Raw genomic sequence first — 13056 nt, forward strand, 5'->3', positions numbered from 1 at the left:
GAACTCACGATCCTCCTGCCTCACCCTTACCAGTCGCCCGGATGACAGGCATGCACCACCACACCTGGCCCTCCTTCCTGGCCCTTCTTGGTCAGCCACATGGGAAGGAGAAAAGGGAGGCACCAGTTCCTGAGCACGGGGAGGGGTAATAAGGGGAGATTAGTTTTCCTGTTTGACAATGGGATCAATGTCAAATTGGGATTTGACACAATGGGATCAGCCTGACCTAACTTTTTAATCAGCCCATAACAGTTTCACCTGGGGTGGGGGGTGATGGATTCTGGGCGGTGGTGTCAGGCTGACAGACCTGGGTTCCCACGGTGATGCTGCTCGTGGACTGCGGGACATTCATCGGTGTTCAACCACAGCGCCTGGACGGGAAGGATTCAGGGAGAGGGGAGAGGGGCAGAAACATTGACTTGAGGATTGGACCAACAATGCAAAGGGCCATCAGGGCCAGAGGCCTGGAGATGTCTGCCTGGTCTCAGGAGGGAGGGGGAGTGGGTGCCACTCAGAGGTGGGGGTGGGAGCTGGTGGGATTGTCAAATCGAATTTAGTGGGCACTTACTGTGTGCCAGCTCTCACAGCTGCAATGGGTTGTTTCCATTTTCTCAGCTGCCTGGGAGAGGCTGGGCGGGGAGGAAGTAAAGACCACAGGATTGCGCATCCAACCCAGGAGGAAGCAAGTGGGGAGAGGAGCTTTCGAGAAAATAGCTGAAAATCAGTGAAACACTGGGATGAAGTCCCTTCCCCCACCCCCACTCCCCGTTTTGTTAAGGCCCAATCCTAAAATTCCAAATAAAACTCTGGGTCTTTTTGAAGAAAAGATAAAGGATTTCTTCTGGTCAGGGTCAGGAGAGCAGAAAGCAGACAGTTCTGCAGCCCAAGACACTGAATGCAGGTGGAGGGGCCATTCAACACAGAAATCCAACCAAGAAGGGGTGGGAGAGGCACGTACAACCATAAGTCATAAAGCGGAAAGTACCAACTAACAGAACATTTTTAGAATTCACACTTCTAGTATCTACTCAGACAGCTCCATAGTTTAAAGACGTTGTGGTCAGGGTGCAAGTGGGTGGGGGTGCCAGCTTCTGTGCGAGTGGGTTCTTACAGGAAGGGGGCCAATCCCAGGGCAGGGTGAGCTGTCTGAGCACAATGGGATCAGCCTGACCTAACTTTCTAATCAGTTTCACCTTGGGGTGGGGGGTGATGGATTCTGGGCGGTGGTGTCAGGTTGACAGACCTGGGCTCCCACGGTGATGCTGCTCGCGGACTGCGGGACATTCAAGTTACTGAACGCTCTGAGCCTCAGGCCTCCCATCTGTTAAATGGGGAAAGGGGTTATAAACCCTTAGGTTGGCTCCGTACCTGTTGGGCGCAGGCCCGACCCTAAGGAGCGGGAAGGAGGTGCTGGCCCGGAGCCGGCCGCGGGCGTGAACCGACCCTGCAGCTGGGCACCCGACTGCCGGGCGGGGCGGGGCGGCGCTGACCCCGCCCAGGGCCGGGGGGGGGCGGCGCTGGCGCCCGCGGGGTTCCCGGCACTGCCCCGAGCAGCCTCTGGGGCCGGTGTGGGCTGCTCGCCTCCGCGGGAGCCGGAGGTACGAGGGGCCAGAGGGCNACCTGACACCACCGCCCAGAATCCATCACCCCCCACCCCAAGGTGAAACTGATTAGAAAGTTAGGTCAGGCTGATCCCATTGTGCTCAGACAGCTCACCCTGCCCTGGGATGCAGAGGCTCGGGACGTGCGCGGGGAGGACCCTCCGGGTGGAGGAACCGCCTGGGTAAGGGCTGGGACCCCGGAAAGCCGCGGAGCGCCCTCCTAGGCATCCGCAGAGGCCCTCCGGGCGTCCGCTCGCCCCTCCACGTCTCCAGCTGGGAACACCGAGGTCCCAGCGGAGCCCTGGTGGGCTGGGGCGAGCTGCGCTGGAAGATCCGGTCCCCGGGTCCGCGCCGCCTCGCCGCTGGGCTGGACCTCCATGCCTCGGCTTCCTTTTCTGTCACTCGCGGGTAGAAGTTTCTACCTCCTTGGCAGATTCAGCTGAGTCTTTGGCTCTGAGAGGGTTAAAGAGCGCGTCCCCTGCACCCACTGACACGGCCCTTTTGCCCTCCCCTCCCCCCAACTCTGAGTGGTTCACTGTTCCCTGCCCTCCCTTTGGGGTCACTGAGAACCATTTATCCTCTCATTCATCAAATGCCCCAGCACCTGGCCTGTACCTCAGGCCTTCCTGTTCTCTCCTCCAGCCGCTGAAGGGTTTCTGCTTTGCCACCTTCCAAAGAACGAGGAAGCCACCCTGCCCAGGGACACAGAGCAGGGCCAAGAGTGGGCCAGGACTTCTACCCACCGTGCTGCCCCCCACCCCCAGCTCTTCAAACATGATGGGGGTCCCTACCCCTGACTTCCACCCTGTGCTTCCACAGCTGAAATCCCCGAAAGGAAAGTCCTCAAAGCAAAGAACAAAACAACAGGAAACAAGGGGAGAGGGGAGCTGTCCTTCTCCCAGGTGTCCTCCTTGTGCCCCAGGTGTGTGTCTGCACGGCTGCTAGGACAGCCCAGCATTAGAAGACAACCTCTGAAGTGCAGATTCTTCTCTTAAAAAAATGTGTTTTGCTTCCTTGTACCAGTTGCTCTCTGCAGCTGTCTAGGCTAATAGGAGTTTTCCCCTTGTGGGTTGGGTCAGGGCTGGTGAGTGACAGGGTTCACAGAACCACTAGAGGTGGCTTGTGTGGAACATCAGGAGATTATGATCCACCTCACCAGCCCCAGCCAGCAACTCCTAAACACCCCTGGCCATCCAGACCTCCAAGGTCCCAGCATGGAGGATGGCAGCAGGTAGATGACTTCACCAGCAGCGCACCTCCCAAGCTCTGGAACACATTCCACCCCAGTCTCCCCACCGCCTCCCTCTCAGGTACTTCCTAAATGTGCTCACAACTCCTGCTGATTACCCTGCATTTTGTTCCTCTCACTTGGATCTTCCCCTCCTCACCTCCAAGGAGGAAGGAAGCTTCTGGAGGGAAGGGACCTTGTCCAAATCCTGGTGTCCAAGTGCTCAGGCTGGTACCTAGTAGGTGCTCACTAAATGTTGCTTGAATGAATTAACTGAACAAAGTAGGGAGGAAAAATTCCACATTTGCATCATTTGGAGCTAACTATTGTTAAAATTGCTCCTTTTTTGCCAGGTTTTTTTTTATATTTGTTTTTTAGTTGTAGTTGGACTCAATATCTTTATTTTATTTATTTATTTTTATGTGGTGCTGAGGATTGAACCCAGGGCCTCGCACTTGCTAGGTGAGTGCTCTACTGCTAAACCATAACCCCAGCCCTTGCCAGAATTTTAAAAAACACCCTTTTCCATATTTGAATATCTTGTCTTACAGTTGTTTTAATAGGATAATTTCCTGAGCGTTTCTCACCTGTCATTTTTGTATTTTTCAATTCTTACATCTTGTTACATCATATTTATTTGATGGATTGCCTTTGATATTTAGGTTTTTCAATAAATATTTGGCTTTTTAAACACTTCATTGAATTTATGCATGTACTTTTCATGGAAAGGAATTCACCTGCTAGTCTGTGATCTGAATGAATTCTACAACGGCTGTGCCTCCAGCCAGCTGGCTCCACAGGGGGCCTGTGCCTATGTGCGATTCCTGGGGCTGCGGGTGAGTGTTCTCACCATTTCCTAGAAATGGCATTTGTAGGTCAGTGGTCTGAGAACCTGGGGTCTTCCTGTGTTGCTTATCGATTTGCTTGAGCTCATCAGTGAGGTTTTTGCCCTGTCTGGTCTCCTGTGGTGAAGGGCTTTTCGCAGTGTGTGCTGGGGTGGAGTTTTTAATTTTTGTTTTGCTCTATCTGTGTGTGCGCTTTTGTGAGGCTGACTTGGCTGCATTAGCAGCGAGTGGGAAAGAGAGCGAGCAGAAGCCCTGGAAAAGGATGGGCAGGTCTGTAAATGGAGGTCCCAGGGGATGCCCCAGAGGCACCTAAGGACCAGAGGCCAGGAGGGGGCTGAGCGGGCACTTGATGAGCAGGCTTTGGTCTCCTTAGAGGGGGTCTCAGTGCAGTCTCAGCCCCCTTGGTGCCAGCTGCCAGCGCTGAGCGGGGCCTTCCATGAGCCTCATCCCCTGAGCCCTCTTCCTTGGGAGGCAGCAGGTGTAAACATCCCTGTTGACAGGCTCCGGAGGGACGGGAAGTGCCCTGCGCCCCGCCCGAGTCAGTCAATGAGTGGCAGGGCTGGGTTCAAAGTTTGCCCTGCGGACCGCAAGCCGTGCACTCTCAGCGCATGGATTCCTCCGCGACCCTCCATATCTGGTGGGTTTTGGGGGAGTGGTGCCTCTCTGCTGTTCTGGTATGTGGTGAGCAACCTCTCCTCTCCTCTCTGCCTCCTTTTTCTCCCTCAGGGCAGATGTCAGTGGGTCCAGGAGCTTCTCGCCGTGTGGAGTCGGCAGCAGGACCCAGGGAGCACCCTTCCTTTCCGTGCTAGTACCCGCATGCCCCCCCCTGTACCCACACTCACCCACCACGAGCCCATTCCAGCAGGAGCATCATGGCCTCCCGGGGTCACATCTAGGCAAAGTCTAAGCCCGCGGATGGAGCCGGACTTGAGTGGAGGAGCGCAGGCGTAGGACGGAGCCAACGGGCGCGCGCCCCATGGGCAAAGCCTCTATTCGCTGCTTCTGGCAGATCTCTAGGGCTGCCCTCGAGTTGGGGGCATCCATGAACCATCTGAGCCCCACTAAGGGCCAGGCACTGTTAGCCTCCGTGGTGCTAAACTCTTCCCTCCACTTGGCTCTTTATCACAATGACACTGAACCCTCTCCCCAGGAGAACCAAGCTGGGTGGACCCCTTTCACCTGGCAAAGGGCCTTTGAACCCAGCTGCGGGGCTTCCCAGCTGTGCCTCGGCTTCTTCAGCTTTTTTTTTTTTTTTAATTTTTAAATTGTTTAATTGGGCCGGGCATGGTGGCACACACCTGCAACCCTAGCTACTGGGGAGGCTGAGGCAGAAGGATTGCAAGCTCAAGGACAGCCTGGGAAACTTAGTGAGACCCCGTCTGGAAATACAAATAAAAAGGGCTGGGGATGTGGCTCAGTTGTGTAGTGTCTTTAGGTTCAATCCGCAGTACTGAAGAAGAAATGTCTAATTGACTCACGATGTCTGTACATATGATGGATGGTGATGTCATTCAGCACCTGTATACAGTGTGTAATGATCAAATCAGAGCAATTAGCGTTGGCATCGCTTCAAACATTTATGCTTTCTGTGGGTTGGGAATCTTTGGACTCTTCTAGTCCTTGTGAAATGTCACAAACTGTTCTAGACCAGGGCTATACTACTGTGCTGTAAACACCACGGGCATTCCCCTCTCTAACTTATTTTGGTCCTGGTTATCTACTTCCATCCCCTCCCCCTTCCCTTTCCTAGCCTCGAGTGACCTCTGTTCTTCCCACTTCTATGAGATGGACTGTCAGCTTCCACAAATGAGTGAGCACTTACGGTATTTGTCTTTCTAAACCTGGCTTACTTCACTTCCCATCATGTGGCTGCAGACCTGGACCCTTGCTCCGGCTGTCGTTTAGCAGAAGATTGTGAAGAATGGGAGTATCCAGTCACCATGATGCTGGGTGGCAGTCTCTTTAGCTGCCTGTTATTCTTTTTATTATTATTATTATTATTGTTTTGGTACTGGGGGTTGAGCCCAGGGGTGTTTAACCCTTAAGCCACATCCCCCGCCCTTTATGTTTTTTATTTTGAGACAGGGTCTTGGTGAACTGCTTAGGGCCTAAGTTGCCAAGGTTGGCTTTGAAATTATGATCCTCCTGCCTCAGCCTCCTGAGCTGCTGGTATTACAGGCATGTGCCACTGCACCTAGCTTCACACCTATTTTTAACCTTTAATACAGTAAGAAAAGGAGAAGGTGAAGCAATACATGAACGTTTTTTCAAGTAGAGCAAACTCGGGACTCTCCTAATTCAGGCTGAAAATTTTAGGTTCGCTTTGCATGGCGTTTCCCCACCAGGTGTGCGTTTGTCTGATGAAGATCTTTGCCTGCTGCTTGCTTCTCTACGATCTCTGGGCAGAGCAAGGGACAGAAGACTCATCTATGTGGCCACCAGAGCACTGTGTTATGCACCTGGCCGTGTGCCTGGGTCCACAGGGAATGGGTAGGAGCCCAGATTCATGGTAACTATTTCTCCCTTATCTAGCATAAAAGTCAGTGAGAGTGATTTCATCTTGCCCCTAGGAAGCCAACCACAACCACCTAATCTTTTTTGGTAGTACTGGGGATTGAACCCAGGAACCCTCTACCTCTGAGCTACTTCCCCAGACCCTTTTATTTTTAATGTTTGTTTTAGATGTTGATGGACTTTTATTCATTTATTTATATGTTGTGTTGGAGAATCGAACCCAGTGCGTTACATGTTAGGCAAGCACCCTATCACTGAGCCACAACCCCACCCCTTCCCCCAGACCCTTTTTAAAAATATATTTTTTATTTTGAGAGAGGGTCTTGTTAAGTTGCCCAGGCTGGCCTTGACGTTGCAATCCTCCTGCCTCAGCCTCCCTAGTAGTTGGGATTAAAGGAATGCACAACCTCACTGCCTAAGCCTGATCTAAAGTCCAGCCTCCCATGTAGATCCTGGGGTGACCTGAGGAGGATGGGATAGCCTTAAGGAAACAAGAAAGGTACTCTTGAGACTGGTGAATACTCAGGTACTTCAAGAGAGAGAGTAAAAGGCATGTGACCTTATTTTGTACCCTTAGATGGTAAGGCAGGATATATTAATAACATTTTCTAACAGCTAAAATTTGCATTTGGACATGATTTATAGTTTGCAAATAGCTTGCTCTGGTTTAGTTATCATATTTGATCCTGGTTTTGTGGACAGGATAAGGATTATTTACTCATTTGTTCAAAGTATGTGCCTTAGCACATATTATGTGCTAGGGTCAGGGTGGGAGGTGAGAGCAAGGACCTAACAGTGAGTCAAAGCAGCCTTGGGGCCCTGACATTACTCTCTAACGTATCAGCTTGTCATTGTTTATTGACTCAGCTTCTCAAGAAAGTCCTTGAGTTTTCTAATCTTTCACAATTGCAAACAAATTTGTGACCTTGTACAAATGTCACCCTTGTGTTGTAAGTTCCCAGCGTGGGAGGGCTCACTGCTGGAGGAAATGCCTGTGTAATTTTGGTGGAGGGTCAGCTGCCCTCTCTGCTGAGTGGCACCATGTGGCCTGCCCACCACATGATGATGGCTTCTTGCCCTTGGCCTTGCCAGAAGAATGTGTTGGCAAGTGCTGGGGTTTTTGCCCATCAGATAGGTGAGAGATGCTATCTCAGCCTTTCCATTTGCATCTCTCTGACTTATAAAGATCCTTGGTCTTGCTCACTTGTTTAAGAGTCGCATTTTGCATGTCTGTGATTTGTCCTTTGCCCATTTTCTTTTTGGGGGTTGGTCTTTTTCTCTTGGATTTCTGGGAACTCTTTGTTCATTAGGAAAATCAGCGCCCTGTGCTCCAGGTGCACCTGTCCCTGAGTCCTGCCGGAGCTCTGGAGGCATCTCACTGAACGGCAGTTGTTTGGGGTCTGGGGAGTGTAGAGAGACTTGTTTCCAGGGGTCATGTCCATTCATCTTTTCTTTTATGGCTTCTGAATTTATGGCCAAATTAACAAAACGTTCCCAACCCCAAAGTTATAAACAAGTTTCTCTCATGTTTTGTTCTATACTTTTATGGGTTTAATGTTTACATTTGGAGTTGATCCTGGAGCAGGTTCTGAGGTGTGAGCCGGGCTATCCCAGTGGCCCAAGACCTCATGTTCAAAGGCCCATTTTATCCTTCTGGTCTGAGAGCTGCTTCCTTTGTACCTGAATGCGCCCTATCGCTTCTGTGAGTTCTCCTGCTTCGTTGGTCTGTGTTCTGATCATATGCCAAGGCTGTGTGGCTTAAGTCATTGAAACTTTATAGGGGTGTTTTCATATCACCAGGGCCGGCCAATCCTTCCTCCTCAGAGTCTCTGTAGATTCTTGCCTGTTTATTTTTCTATATCAACTTTATACTCAATTGTCTAACTTCACAATCACATATGATTTATAAATTGGCTCAGAAAATTGGCTCAGAGCTGAGCCTTCTGTCCAGAAGTACAGTTTGTCTTTCCCTTTGTTCAAGTTTACTTTTTAAGAATTTTCTCACATAGATTTCAAACACCTTTTGTTGACTTTTTTCTTTCTTTCTTTTTTTTTTTTTGTACCTGGGATTGAACCCAGTGGCACTTAACTACTGAATCACATCCCCAGCCCTTTAAAATTTTTATTTTGAGACAAGGCCTCAGTAAGTTGGCTTTGAACTTGTGATCCTCCTGCCTCAGCTTCCCAAGTCTCTGAGATTACAGGCACTGCGCCCCAGGCAAGAACAGAGCAGCTTTAACTATTTCTCTTCCAGCGTTTGCCTCTGATTTCTCCCTGTTGTCAAGTGGCTTTGGTGAGTGCATTCAGCACAGTGGTCAGGGGTGGAGTCTTGCTTTTTCCTGACCCCAGATTGATCTCAAGCCCCTGAGTGTGAATCTGGCTTCTGACCTTTGTGTTGTTCTGTGTAACTTTGTTAAGGAAATGTTCATTAATTTCTAAGTTAACAAAAGCAAATGTTGTTGATTTTATTCAAAATATCTTTAAAGTCACTGGGGCTAGCCAGATGATTTTTCTACTTAGATCTATTAGGCTGATTAATTATGTTAATGAGTTCCTAATACCAAACCATCCTGGAATAAACCCCGTTTGGATTGGATGTTTTTTTTCTTCTCATATGACATGCTGTTGAATTCTGTTTGCTTGGTTTATGTTTGTTTATCTGCAGTGCTTGGGATTGAACCCAAGGGTCTCCTCCATGCTAGGCAAGTGCTCTACTCCCGAGCTGCATCCCCAGGCCAATTTGCTTACATTTTATTTAGGATCTTTATTATAATATTCATTTTAAAAATTGAAAAATAGAGTATTTGGTACAGTCTTTGTCAGGTTTTGGTATCCCTACTGTACTTAGAATTTTTTAGGAAAAAATTTCCTTCCTATATTTTGTTACAGAGCAGTTTAAATTTTCTGTGTTATTTAAGAGTCTGGAGAATTCCTCCTAAAAATGTGTTGCTCAAGGCTGGATCTGGAGCTCGGTGGCAGAGTATTTGCTTTGCACGTGTGAGGCCCGAGTTTGATCCTTGGCACCACATAAAAATAAATAAATAAATAAATAAATAAATAAATAAAAGGTATTTTATCCATCTACATCTACAAAAAAAATTTTTTTAAATGTCTTGCTCAGTTGGCCTGGTGGTAGGTGCCTTCAATCCCAGGGATTCAGGAGGCAAAGGCAGAGGATCAATGGTACAAGGCCAGTGTTTTGATGGGCAAAAGCAGGACGTCTGCAGTGGAGGGGAGAGATAAAGCACATCCATGAGCTTCTGCCCTTTTCGGTGCTTTATTTACTCAAATCACTCGACACAATTTCACTCTATAGGTTCTTAATCAAGGAATGACTATCCTTAATCCTGTGCACTGCAATAGACACAATTCAAAGCAAACAATTCTAAGTTAACGCTAAGCACTGCAAACACACTTCACCATAACAGACCTGTGCAGACCTTCCCTCCGCGTGCTGAGCTCAAGTGCCAGGTTTAAAGCCTGAAGAAGTCTAGCAGATGCACCCTCACTCAGACCGCAGCGAGACCGCAGCGACCAGGGTGGGAACCGACAGAGGGTTCTCCTGGGGTGGAGCTGACGGCTGGCTGAGGAGGTGGTCATAAGGAGAAGTCCTTGTCTCACCAGAGTTGGAGGCTGCTGCAGAGTTTGAGGGTGGCGAGGACGATGCAGAGGATCAGGCAGATGAGAAGAGCTGGGATGTCAGCCCAGGTCCTCCTCAGGCTCTCAGGCTTGTGGGCATCAGTGACGGCTGGCCGAATGTCTGTTCATTTGCTCCATCATTTATGCTAAATTTTGGGGCTTCTGACCCCCCTTTCAATCCCTATCAGCTGTTACTGGGTTTCTCATTGAGGTCTTTTGTTCTGAGGTCAAGCCATCTGGTCTGGTGGTCTCTGCCCTGATCTCTCACCTTTAGCCTTTATCAATGTGAAGGCAAATGGCAAGTGACTTATTTTACCAGGCTACGATGATGACCCTATTGGAGGGCTCCATAGGCGTGCCTGGTGGGGACTGCACTTTTATTTCAAAATGGAGTTACTTAAGCTAAAGCCCTTCTTAGGTTAAGGTCATCCTTACAGCCAGCCTCTAACAATTAAGCAAGACCCTGTCTCAAAAAAATTAAAAGGGCTGGAGATGTGGCTCAGTGGTAGAGCAGCCCTGGGTTCAATCCCCAGTGCCCAAAAAACAAATAAATTAATTAAAAAAAATGTTTTGCCCTGATGCTTTTCTTTAGTAATGGTGGCTCTTCTACATTTTATTATTATTTTTTTTGGGCGGGGGGTGGGACCAGGGATTGAAATCAGGGGCACTCCACCACTGAGCCACATCCTTAGCCCTGATTTGTACTTTATGTAGAGACAGAGTCTCACTGAATTGCTCAGCACCTCGACTTTGCTGACACTGTGATCCTCCTGCCTCAGCCTCCCCAGCTGTTGGCATTACAGGCTCGTGCCACCACGCCCAGCCCAGTTGTATTTTTTTCTTAACAATTTTATTTCTTAAATAGACCTCAGCCTGTTTAGACTCTCTTTGGAGATCAGTTTTGATGTATTTATTTCATTTGTCTAGAAATTATTTTATTCAGGTTTTACATTTTATTTGGAAAGTACTATTTTTTTAATTTAAATATCTTTTTTTTTTAAGTTGGACACAATACCTTGATTTTATTTATTTATTTTTACGTGGTGCTGAGGATCGAACCAGGGCCTCACATGTGCTAGGCAAGCACCATACCATTGAGCCACAACCCCAGCCCTTAGAAAGTACTATTTTATTTTTTAAAAAATTCACTGCTCTTTGGTTATTTTTTCATTTGGCATTTCTTTCTTTCTTTTTAAAAATATTTATTTATTGAAGTACTTGGGATTTAACACAGGGGGATTCCACCACTGAGCTACATTTCCACCCCTTTTTATTTTTTTATTTTGGAGGGGGGTAGTCTTGCTGTTGCCCAGGCTGGCTTTGAACTTGTGAACCTCTTGCCTCAGCCTCTAGAGTCACTGAAATTATAGGTGTGCACTCCCATGCCCAGCTTATTTCTGCTTTAATCCTTATTAATTATTTCTGTTTATTTTATGGTTCTTTTCCTAACATTTTTAGGCTGCACTTCATTTATTTATCTTTATCCTTTCTGTTTGACTTACATGTATTGGATACAAAATATCCTTCTGATTATTATTCTTGTAGTTGTAGCCTATAGATTTGGTTACATAGTTTGTACTGTTTCTTTTTTGCTACCATGAATTGAACTCAGGGGTGCTTAACCACTGAGCTTTGCCTTTTAATGTTTTGTTTCGTTGTTTTTGAGACAGGGTCTCACTAAGTTGCTTAGGGTCTTGCTAAATTGCTGAGGCTGGCCTTGAACTTGCAATCCTCCTGTCTCAGTCTCCTGAATCACTGGGATTACAGGTGTGCACCACTGTGCCTGGCTACGTAGTATTTTGAGTATTCTTAATTTATAGGCATACCACAAATTCAGTTTGTATTTTCTTTGTGATCTAAAAGTTACCCCAAGGTATTTAAAAAAAATTTTTTCCCTGATTTTTAAACTAATTATACTCTTGTGATTATATGTTTTTTAAAACATATTTTTGGATGTTATTGAGATTTTTCTTTGTGGACTGGTATGTAGCCAATTGTCATGAATGATCCCTTATCTCAAATCTTGAAAAGAAAGTACATTCTCTATTATTGGGATAGAGGATTTGAAATATTGTGGTATCTCAGTGATTGTTTTAATGAGGTCTTCTGAATTCTCATTTAGGTTTGTTCTCTTTAATGTTTCTTGGACTGTGAGAAGTGAGGTGAACATTCCCCTTGTGTGCTTTAATCTGTTTATCTTGGTGTCCCTGGACTTGCTTCTTCAAAATTGCTGCAGAAACCAGAGTGTGAGATGAGACTCACTCTGGGTTTGCCAGTTTCCCTCTGGGTTCTTGTCTGTAAACTTGAAGAATGAAATCCATGAGTAATAACAGAAGGCAAGAGTGAACTGAGTGGGTTTTATTTAAGAGAGAGGGAACTCCCCCAGGGCGGGACACTGTCCCCTAAGCCGAAAACCCATTTTGGTGTGTTAACCTCGGAGAGCATTTGCATTTGAGCATTGATTCAAATCTATGTGAAACAGGTATTGGGAATGTATCTGGGCATTGGCTGTGTCCCAGAGACTTTGAGTTTTAATCCTGCCTATAACTAACTCCCTTTGGGGTTCACCCCCACCTTCCATTTCCTAAAGGAGTTGCTAGAATGTTCTCACCAGTGAGCCTCCTGTTCTTTACATTTGAGACCTTAATTGGGACCATTACCCTGACTGCCTGGCCCTTTGACTATGAATTATACCATTAGCATTATAGATTGTCTTCTATGGCTCATTAAGTCATGTTTGTCTTGAACAGAGCATGATGCCAGTTTGTTGGTTTGTTTTTGGATTGAAGGGGTTGGGGTGGCTTAACCACTGAGCCACGTCCCCAGCCCTTTTGTGTATTTTATTTAAAAACAGGTTTTCACAGAGTTGCTTAGGCCTCACTAAGTTGCTGAGGCTGTCTTTGAAGTCATGACCCTCCTGCCTCAGCCTCCCAAGCTGCTGGGATTACAGGCATGTGTCACCAACCCAACCCAGTTTGTTTTTGTCTACACACCTTTGCTCCTGCTCTTACTTTGAACCATTCTAAATCACTTCATTTGAATGCAGCATCAAATTGGGTTTTGCTTGGGATCTAATCTAAACATCTTGGACACTGAGGCAGGAGGATCACAAGTTCAAGGCCAACCTGGGTGATTTAGGGAGACCCTGTCTCAAAACATAAAAAGGGCTGGGGGTGTAGCTCAGTGATAACGGGCCCTAGGTTCGATTCCCAGCACCCCCCCCCCCCCC

At 47.6% G+C, this 13056-nt stretch overlaps 1 protein-coding gene across 2 annotated transcripts in view; it reads left to right on the top strand.

Moving 5' to 3' along the window:
* Positions 1 to 2750: 2750 nt before the first annotated feature.
* A4galt (alpha 1,4-galactosyltransferase (P blood group)) overlaps positions 2751 to 13056 on the top strand; it is a 22559-nt gene continuing 12253 nt past the window's right edge. For both annotated transcript variants that reach the window (XR_007347564.1, XM_048803046.1), the window contains exon 1: positions 2751 to 4348. Coding sequence is in view for 1 of the 2 variants with exons in the window: in XM_048803046.1 (XP_048659003.1) it covers positions 3969 to 4348 (380 nt within the window). In the remaining variant the exon portion in view is untranslated. The remainder of the gene's footprint in view (positions 4349 to 13056) is intronic.

The sequence above is a fragment of the Marmota marmota genome, unplaced genomic scaffold (genome assembly GCF_001458135.2).
Source record: "Marmota marmota marmota unplaced genomic scaffold, marMar, whole genome shotgun sequence".
Lineage (NCBI taxonomy): Eukaryota > Metazoa > Chordata > Mammalia > Rodentia > Sciuridae > Marmota > Marmota marmota.